A 10,353-nucleotide genomic window follows, 5' to 3' on the forward strand; every position below is an offset into this window, starting at 1 on the left:
TTGATTAATTATCTAATTTGTGTTTGTGCCTACATATAATCTTATTGAATAAAAAATCTATTGTAGGCATTTTATCATCATTCAGACTTAAAACTTCTGTCAACAGACTGATACAAAGCCTAATCTAAATGTATCTCTTGAAAATGTTGCTTAACCTTACCGATAGGGCTGACATATCAGAGATAAAATCCGATATCAATAGAATCACTCGATACCGTTACAGCACTAGTACAATGTCCAGCGAACGAAAATCCATGAGTTCCGTGTTAAAATGTGTGAAAATATATTTTTTGTGAATCAGTGAGAATTTAGTGTCTAGTGTCGTTATCATTCCAATAATTTGTTGATTCAAATTAGTTGTGAGTGGCAAAGTAAAGTTCGGGAGCTCTTTTTGTTTGTACAACAAGCAATTTAGAAGATTCTCGAGTTTTCCATCGATAGCGAGGAATTTGGATCGAAAGACGTTTTTTGATCACTTAAAAAATTGATTCAATAAAGAAAACTGTTGATAAAAAATGGCTCCCCAATACCCAAATGTTTACGTTTTCGACGATGACTCTTCTGAGGAGTTCAACAGTGATCAGAAGGAAGTGAACGATCCAGCCAGTTTGAGCCAAATGGCCTTCTGGTACATGATCATACTGATCGGGATGTTGATCACCTGGCTTTTCGTGTTCTTCTGTCTAAGGATCATTGCTCTAAGTAAATTCGTTTTTTGATTTATTACCTGTATCAACTAGGTTATTAAGGTTTATGTCACATACACTTTTATCTTGTAAGAGGTATATTATTTTCTTAAAATATCTAAGAATGTACCAATCTGTAAGATTGTACTTTTACTAATTGATTTATTCAAAACTGGCCCATAATCACTTCTATAGTTAGAAGTATTAATTGCGATGATAAAACTCTTAATTTCTCATCGTCGCTACATTTTTTTCTACTGTTTAGCTTATCTTGTCTTCGTCTTTTCTTTACCCTTAAATATTGAAACTTCAAACGTACTCAAAACGAGTTTAACAATAGGTATATAAATTAGATAATTTTGTATTGCACTTAAATACCTATCACTAAGAAGACGTATATCGCTTTACATCATACGTCAATTTTAATAGATTACTCAGTATTTATCAATAAAGGCTTATTGTATTATAAATTTTAAATACTTATGTACGTCATTAAAATTAAGTGTCTATTGTCATGTTCAAGATCGGCTGTAATTTTTTTTATATCACAGCAACACGAAGATAGGTCTCTAAAAATAATGTTCTTTCTGCTAGATTTAAGGGATTAATAACAGTTTAGCTGGCTTTAGCCATATCTAGATTAGAGACGGCTTATAACTTGAAAATATGTAGACCACTGACGTTGTATCAATATTTCTGGTGAATTCTTAGCTGGTTCAGAGTAAATCGGTCGTTTTGTTTGACCACCATTGAGACTTTCTTCTACTGTCTATCAGTGTTTAACAATGTATCACAGTCAGTCGGGGGTTTACAGGATTTAACAAGTGAAAGTTGTCCTGCATTCTTATCTTATTGGTGCATCGTTAATTTATCGTACTTATCAACACTTACTTATTTTTCGTCGTCTATATAAACATCTAGTTCAGGAAAACGAACTTCTTCTTTTCCGTCATTTTAACATTCTTTATCTTTGATATATTCTGGTCATTTTATTCTTTTATTGTTTAAGCTGTTTATAAAGTTTTATTACGTTATTTTGTTATTATGGGTACGTTAGTTTTATTGCTGGCTTCATGATAGCGTTTGTCAGTACATTTTAAGCATGTTAGGTATCATCGACTCTTGTTTACCTACCTACATATACAACAACAAGTTCTGATTACGTTCTTTAATTTACGTCATAAATAATAACTACGCCATTTTTCAAATTACTAACAAACTTAGCTACTAGATAAGTATTACAATCAGCTAGATTTTACAATAGATCTGGGGGTAAAACATTTGTTTGTAAACTTGCCGGTAAAAATCAAAGTAGGACATGCGGTGTTACCTTGTTTCCACTTATTACGTAAACAAAGATAGAGCGTCAAGGCGAGTAAACTGCATTAGTAATTAAAATCAAATCAGTAATCAATAAGATATCGTCATATTACACGCGTTAGTTACTTCTAGACCGTCTCAGGAAACACATACATCCCGGGCCTCTGATATCGAAATACATAGGGGGCATATAACCATAAATCTCTTAGTGCTAATCCATGATAAAATCGATTTTGATAAACTTACCAATCATATTATAATCGATTATGCTAATGTCGATTTCATTCGAATGTTTGAGGTGGTCGCGAGTGATGATAAACTGTGAGAAGTGATCGAACTTTTTAATAAATCTACAAATGCATTCAAAAATTTAATGGATTAACTTTGTCAACAAAGTTCGTTACATTTAAATGGCGATAGTGTTGTAGATACACAAGTATTAAGTGAACTGTTATCGGAACTGTTACAAATAACTCTCAAAATGGAATCTCAAAATCTCAGTTTAGCGCGTACATTATCTGACGGTGTTAGTGAAGACCCGTTTGACTATGAGACTTCTTTCGCCGATATTGTGTGGTCTGCCCTCAGCACTACGACCGTATTCGTGATAATAATCTTCATAGTTACTTGCATTAGAGTACTTATTATGGGTATGTGTTTGTTATTGTTTATTGTGATTCACCTTGTGCGTTTTATGCGAGGTCTTGGTTGCTTTGAAGTTTTTCTATTGATCTGTTTGATGATCTTTTGCTAGTACTAATTTAGTATCTTGTGTTGTTGATTTGAGGATATTTATTACGCGTTGTATTATTACATTCTACATTTCTATAGACATATTTATGACAATTGAAAGTGTTTTGTTGTGTTTACTTTGAATTGAACTGGTAGTTGTATTAACGCAATTGAATATCAGATGGCTTAAGTTATTAGTTACTATAAGGCTAGGTATAATTAATAGATTGACATCATTATTCAAATGTACCATGTAGATCTATGTTTTTCGGTTTAAAATTGTACAAGGTACCTACCATACGAAGTGCATTTTGTATAGGGCACCCGACTTAAAAATCGAAGAGAGATATCACAAAATATTATTTAGGTACTTTCGTGAAAAATATGTTATCGTCCATAATACCTAAGTTATTGAAGTAAATAATATTTTTGAACGTCAACCGCAGTATTTTTAGGTACCTATCATATGTGTTTAATCAGAAAGTAATCTTTTGGCCGATATCGTATCATTTATCTACATCGCTTTATGAGGCGATGTTTTGCGACAAACGTACTAAGCGCGAAATTGCTGCATTACATTTGAAAGAAGAAAACTACGTATAATTTTATATTAATATACGCATTGGGAAGATAGCTTAGTACCTATTAGTTGTTAATAGGACAGCAATCTTAGCATTCAAGACTTTTAAAGTTCAGAAAATCATGATTTTACTTCCGGGTATTGGAAGTAAAATCATTATTTTACTTCCCTTCTACGACAAATATCCAACGAGTATTTCTGACCAATTTTTTTTTTCATCATTCCAAGAACGTTATTTCCCTTCCACAACAGCTATTTTACCAGTAATCTAACCAGTTATTTTCACCTGTTCCAGGACAAAAAACGCGCAGTCCGCAGCAGAGGCGAATGTATGTGGGGTCCCGGGCGCGGCCTTCGCTGGGCCAACCAGAACCCACTATATACGTCAGCCCTTCCAATTTGCCACCCCCACCCAAATATGGTACGTATTTGTTTACTACTTCATCTTCTAGATCTCGTATACAGGTTTCGTCAAATAACTTTGCCACTGTAAAGGCAGGTATTGAAGTATCCGCAATAATATTTTGGTCTTACAGTTTGACTATTGTGAAGTCATTAGTACCCAACTTATTTGACGAGATCTTTAATAAGACATTCACATATACAGGCTTAATCAGTAGTTACATAAAAAACGCATTATTTAGCTTTAATTTGAGGGCTTCTGGCATGGAATTGTAACAACCACTACCTACTGCAACCATGTGGTCAGAATCTATGTAAACATATTAATTGAGAGGAGAACAAAATAAACTAATTATACCTATATAAACAAATGCGTCGATAAGACAATAGGATGCATTTCTTATCTTGGGTGTGCCAAATCCGCTTTCACTTGATCCTGAACTTCGGTCAGATTTGGATACCAGAATAATGATAATGTGTAGCCAAAGGTCCTTGTATCTCCTGATTATAGACTATAATTAGTAGCCACCGATAATACAGGTGATTGATAGGGTCTGTATAATACAGATACTAATTTGGTACTAGGAGGTGCAGAATTGATTAAGCTAATTCTCGCCCAAGTAGGTACAACATAGATAGTGGATTTAAATAAGCTCTCATATCTTTTTCGAGTCTGACTACTAAGACCCCTGCAGAAAGCAAATCAAGCTAATAGCTTAATAGGGGTCTCATCAGTATAGAGATCAGAGCTTACTCTCTTTAAAAATACCCGCTCACTCCAAACTCTGAGTCTACCGTCGGTTTGTTCGGGCGCATAATGTAAATCAATCTGAATGGAAATTAATAGTAGTAACAGCCAGTTTGTCAAAGTCAAAGTACTTTGGCTTTTACTTTTGATGAAGAAATTGGCCGTAACCATTCGAAGTTTGGCCGGTATCAGACCGACTAAAAACTTTGATTGAATACATGATTTTTCAACTGTCGGCCGAGTGTTATGTTTAGTTCAATCTAAAAAGTTTTCTGCTCATGCCAACGAAAAATGAGGCTCTACTAGTCTTTGCATTTACACGCAAATGTTTTATCGCAATATTTATCTACAACGTCAATCTGATACATGTACATACCTGTAGGTAATCCTTTGTCTTGATAAAGTCGATACCTTTCGGAAATCATGTATTAAAAGAATATTTTATATGTATTAGCACTCACATAACATTTATATTTGGGTCAATGCATACATACTTTTTGTTTATAGTACGAGACTATTATAGTAAATAATTGCCTAAATAATATTCAAACAGGCAAAATATCACCTAATTTTAGGGTAAAAATATGTAGAATTAATTATTTTTCTTTCCTCTTAAGTACCAAAGCACTAAATGTACTCAAATATAGAGTTTTAATCTTCTACGCCGTACATTCAAATGTTCTTGTGATACAAATACTTGTATACTTAGTTCATGATCTAAGTACTGTTATTATTAACATCCTGTTGATCACACCTGGGCAAGTGGCGATACTCTATACTGCCATTATTTCTATATTTATCTCATTGTGTAGAGGAAGCTCATCTTAATACGTCCTTATACCAAGTAGGTGATCAGATGACGTTATACCACATAGTTTAACATCATTAGACTATTCAAGTCGGTCCAAGGTCAGTCAAAGGATTTCCCATAGGGTGAATCTACGTGCAAATAATTGCATACAAAACCAATATCAAATATGTCGTAGAATTTGTTACCAAAGCTTGCGTGAAGGTTCCACCTTATTACCACGACAATAAAATTGCAATTCCTCAATTCCAGAATGCATGGCGCCGCCCAGCTACGAGGAAGTGGTAGGAGTCCACTACCCTCAGTTCCAAGCTCAGCCAATCACGCAGCCGATCACATCAGCGCTCGCGCAATCCTCCTCAGATACCACCACAGTCACCACCATCTCCGAGACCAGAAGCAATGACAACGCAACCAGAAGCGATGACGCAATAACTGTTCCAAGAACGGTTCCAGTAGCTACTAGCTCCTCGTGATAAATAACCGTTATTTAACTGTCGAGTCTTCCAGTATAGCTGGCAGGTGACTTCGCATTTTAAAAGTTTACTAGTCTGAACGATTTCGTGATGTATTTGAAAGAATATGAAAAATATTAAAGGGATGGGTCTTGATAGATGCCTTAAGAGTTTGTGATAATCGTTGCTAATCCATTACGTTAAAATAACGCGTTGTAGATTTAACTGTAACCGTTTTTTTTTAAACGAAGTTAGTTTTTTGATTGTTTCAACTAGAAATGAAATAGTGTATTGTTTGTAAATATTATTTCTAGTTGCGAACAAGGCTTGGGACCAAAATGTAACTTTTGACAACGATGTAAGTTCTGTGCTGTTTCAGTTTTTACCAAAAATATTCCGTCTTCATAGAGGACGCAAGACTGAGTGTAGTTGGTAAAAATAATCACGAAAATTGATGTTATACATTGTTTCAGCAATTCCTTTTACAATGGAATTCCTGAAACGATAATTATTGATCAAATGTTGGCTGTTGGATCAAACATTTGTTGATTTGTTGTTTGAGCGAATGTTTGACTGATAGTTGATAAAACTTATGTATATATTTTTGATGTACCTAATAAACGTTATATTTTAATATAAATTTAATTTAGTTTAAGGACTATGTGCATTTTATTTACACCTTGAATAATAACCTGAAAACTATCTGGTTCCGATAAAATTATATTTGTTGTATGGAATTAAAACCCAATCACGCCGATATCAGAGCTTATTGATAATGTTTTCATACTTATTGTAAGAATTAAAGAATTTATCATTTATTCTTGGAATATATAAATCCCCTAAGTTGACAATTTGCAATTGCATTGCATTGTATGTTATTCTTGTAACAACTTATTCTGCAAAAGAGGCATCGAACTATAAATAAAACAGGATGTCACGACTCCGTCAGTCCTTTCCTACTTATTTTCTAAGAGGTCTAAAATGGTACCTTCCTAGGCGTTTTCCTAGAGGGATCTAAATCTAAATACGAAAGGTTTATGTTTATTCCTTCATGTTTATTCAAGAGTAAGTACTGACAGGTTTCACACTATCTTCCTAAGGAATGTGAGAGGAATTGTAGATATATATTTAGGAGCATTTCCAAAATCACACAAACGATTAACAAAATCAGCTATTAATCATAATTTAAAACCTGAAGTGAGACAAGATAAAAAAAATATATCCAGGACTTTTGTTTTTAAAGGGATTTATTCCCAAAGCAAGATTGGGCACAAATTAATTCATTAAATTACAGCTACCTACATGGTAAAAAAACTTTTGTTGCTTAACCTACAGAACGTAGTAACTATGTAGTAACCTGTGCTACAGATTACATAAATGAATATCCGTGAAAAAAGCAACAGGAAAGTTATTCGGAGTACATTCTTAGTTCGGAACTGGACGCACTTTCTTTAGGAGCTATCTATTTTCCGCATATTCGATATTTATATTGCACCTGTTTTTATTTACAGAACAATATGCTAACGATGTAGTTCACTATTCTAATACCAACAGGCGCTGTTATCTTAAAACAATATATCTTAATAGGTTCAGCACTTCGCGTCGTGTTTGATAGTAGATATCTTTTAGTTCTAATTATACTTGCATTTCTCCACCAAACATCTGAATTGTTTCATCATCAAACTAACATACTACGAGAAAACTCAGACTCAGAAAACTTCAAAGTGGGTAAAGAAGTTACCAGGGTAATAAAGTTGTAAGTAACTAGTTTGATTATCACAAACTTTTTCTTGCGCTCGCGTTCCAAGGGATCTACCTTCCGTACCAGGATAAAATAGTCCTGTAAAAGTTGTGCTTTCTGTTGGTGCAACAATGTTTAAAATACCCGTACACTTACAGCGCATAATTCTCATATAATAAAGACCCATATAAAGCTGAGTGGTCACGGAATGCGCTCCAACTGACTAATGACGTGTTAGCCTTATACAGACGCACTGATTGGACGACACAAAAACTTAACCGCCAGTGCAAAAGTAAATGCAGATAAATATGTATTCGGTTGACCTACATTAGGAAAAAAATCTAGAATCTAGATTGAACAATCTTTTGTGGTTGAAATCAGTGACGGTTCAACTTGTAGTCCATACTAATATGTGGAAGTTTAAACGCGGTAATGCCAGGAACAACTGAACTGGTTTGAAAAGTTATTTCAATGTTAAATAGCCATATTGATATACAAAAAACCCATTTAATAGGAAATGCATTGGGCGCTCTTTATCCGGGAGCGCGAATTAGCACTCAGAGGATTATACTGGTGAAACAAGTTTGGTGAAGCGTCAATGTCTTTTTTCAATGCAAATATTCAATAATAAATTAAATAAGTTATTTTTCCCGCAACTTAAAACTTTATTTCGATTATTTTCATATAATAACCCAATTGAGTTTCTGATGATGATATCCGAACGACAATACTAGCTACCGCAGCGCCCATTGGTTCGTATCGAGTGTTCTAGAAGATACTCGCATCAAGCTAGCAGTTGCGTCTGGGCACAGCCAAGGACGGACGTAGTACTTCTCCCGCCGCCATTCGCATTGTGTCGAATACGCACCGCTCCGCGTCATTATTTTCCCTGTATGTGATTCCTGAAGATTCTCGTGTAATAATTGAACCTGCTGCTAGAAGACATTGCGGACTTATAGTGCAGTGCTGATTTCACGAGTTTTAACCAGTCCACCGGTGGATGAACCTAGATTTAGCTCGCCGGCCGGCAGCCCTTACCGCGACCACGCGCTCTGGAACGAGGCATCTTCACATCTCACTGGTTCTAAGTGAGGTCCCTGGATTCACAAGGTACGTGGGCTTTATTGCTGCAAATAGTTGTAGTGAGTATTGGTGTCTAAAGGAACATCATCAGTAGGGATTTAATTGAAATACGATTTGGGTTTCACCGCCATATTGTTTTTCCCGCATTCGATTTTCAAGATTTGAAATCACCGCTCCCGCATTTCTCTTTTTTTTCTTCATTCAACCTTTTAAACTTTTCCCAATTTAAATTAAATTAATTTTATTATTTTTCCCTGATGAGGCTATTTACACGCCTCATCAAAGTTACTAAATAAATATGATTTTCATTCCACCATCTCGGAAAGAGTAGTTTTACCCTTTGATATCTAAGTGCAAAAGCCGTTTTTATCCTCTAGAGCGGCAAAGTGATTTGAATTTAGAACATCGTGTGCAATGCTCCATTTGTGGCAATCTTGATACGACTTTTCAAACAAATACATATTAAACAAATAAAATACTGCTTAAAATAATTATTCAATTAGTTAAGTAATTTTTATTATTGTTTTTACATCGATTTTTAACCTCGTTTCACTTTTAAACTGAGTTTTCAAATATATTATGAACTTTAATAGGTACTGCTTTTTAATTTGATACACATAATTGTGCGCGCCATATTGTTTTTTGAATTTAGTAATTTCCTCGATGAGAAAAGTTACATGTTGCACTCGAGTGCAAAGATTTTTCACCTTGTGCTCTTTTGATTCCCTCGCTATCGCTCAGGATTCTAATTATTGAAACACTCGCTACGCTCGTGTTTCAATTTCAGAATCCTTCGCTTGCTCGGTCATCAAAATTGAGCCCGCGGTTAAAAAGCAACTTTGCACTCTTGTATAACAAATAACTATTAGTTTCAATGACAGAAAGTATCTATGTATGAATTTTTGGCTGCAATTTCCCATTTTCCAATCGTTCGTGGCGCTTTGCCCTACTGAAAAACGGACTAAGGGATACATGTTCAAACTTTGCTCTAGGATACCTATGAATATTTACTTGATATTATATATCTTACCTGAAACCTCAAACGTCAACAAAACAAAAACTTTAATAACAGCAAAAGTGACACCAATTTATAAGACCATCAAAATTAATAACACACAAATAGACCAAGTTCAAAGCTTTAAATACTTAGGAAGCAACATAACATCTGACTCTCGGTGTTCCGCTGATATCAGATGCCGAATAGCAACGGCCAAACAAGCCTTTTACAACAAGAACATTTATTTAGATCTAATATACACAGAAACATCATCCTCCATCATCATCCTCCGAGCCTTTTCCCAAACTATGTTGGGGTCGGCTTCCAGTCTAACCGGATTCAGCTGAGTACCAGTGCTTTACAAGAAGCGACTGCCTATCTGACCTCCTCAACCCAGTTACCCGGGCAACCCAATACCCCTTGGTTAGACTGGTGTCAGACTTACTGGCTTCTGACTACCCGTAACGACTGCCAAGGATGTTCAATGACAGCCGGGACCTACAGTTTAACGTGCCATCCGAAACACAGTCATTGGTGTCTAAGATATACTTAGTAAGTACATACAAACTTAGAAAAGTTGCATTGGTACTTGCCTGACCTGGAATCGAACCCGCGCCCTCATACTCGAGAGGTTGGTCCTTTGCCCACTAGGCCACCACAACTTACTAATATACACAGAAACATTCGCAAGAATTTCATAAGGACATACATCTGGAGCATTGCGTTGTACGGTTGTGAAACTTGGACACTGACTAAGCAGGATATAAGCAGACTGGAGGCTTTTGAGATGTGGTGCTGGAG

At 35.3% G+C, this 10,353-nt stretch overlaps 1 protein-coding gene across 23 annotated transcripts in view; it reads left to right on the forward strand.

Annotated features, from left to right (window-relative positions):
* Positions 1-6,390, forward strand: part of LOC110379324 (uncharacterized) — a 66,016-nt gene extending 59,626 nt beyond the window's left edge. For 21 of the 23 annotated variants that reach the window (XM_064041090.1, XM_064041095.1, XM_021338940.3 and 18 more), the window contains exons 2-3: positions 3,614-3,739; positions 5,529-6,390. In XM_064041090.1, the coding sequence (XP_063897160.1) occupies positions 3,614-3,739; positions 5,529-5,752 (350 nt within the window). In that variant the 3' untranslated portion in view covers positions 5,753-6,390. Of the gene's footprint in view, positions 1-238; positions 703-2,309; positions 2,657-3,613; positions 3,740-5,528 lie in introns of those variants that run through there. The other 2 variants (XM_021338938.3, XM_021338939.3) reach the window with 2 other exon arrangements.
* Positions 6,391-10,353: the final 3,963 nt, after the last annotated feature.

This window comes from Helicoverpa armigera, chromosome 24 (genome assembly GCF_030705265.1).
Source record: "Helicoverpa armigera isolate CAAS_96S chromosome 24, ASM3070526v1, whole genome shotgun sequence".
NCBI classification, from domain to species: domain Eukaryota; kingdom Metazoa; phylum Arthropoda; class Insecta; order Lepidoptera; family Noctuidae; genus Helicoverpa; species Helicoverpa armigera.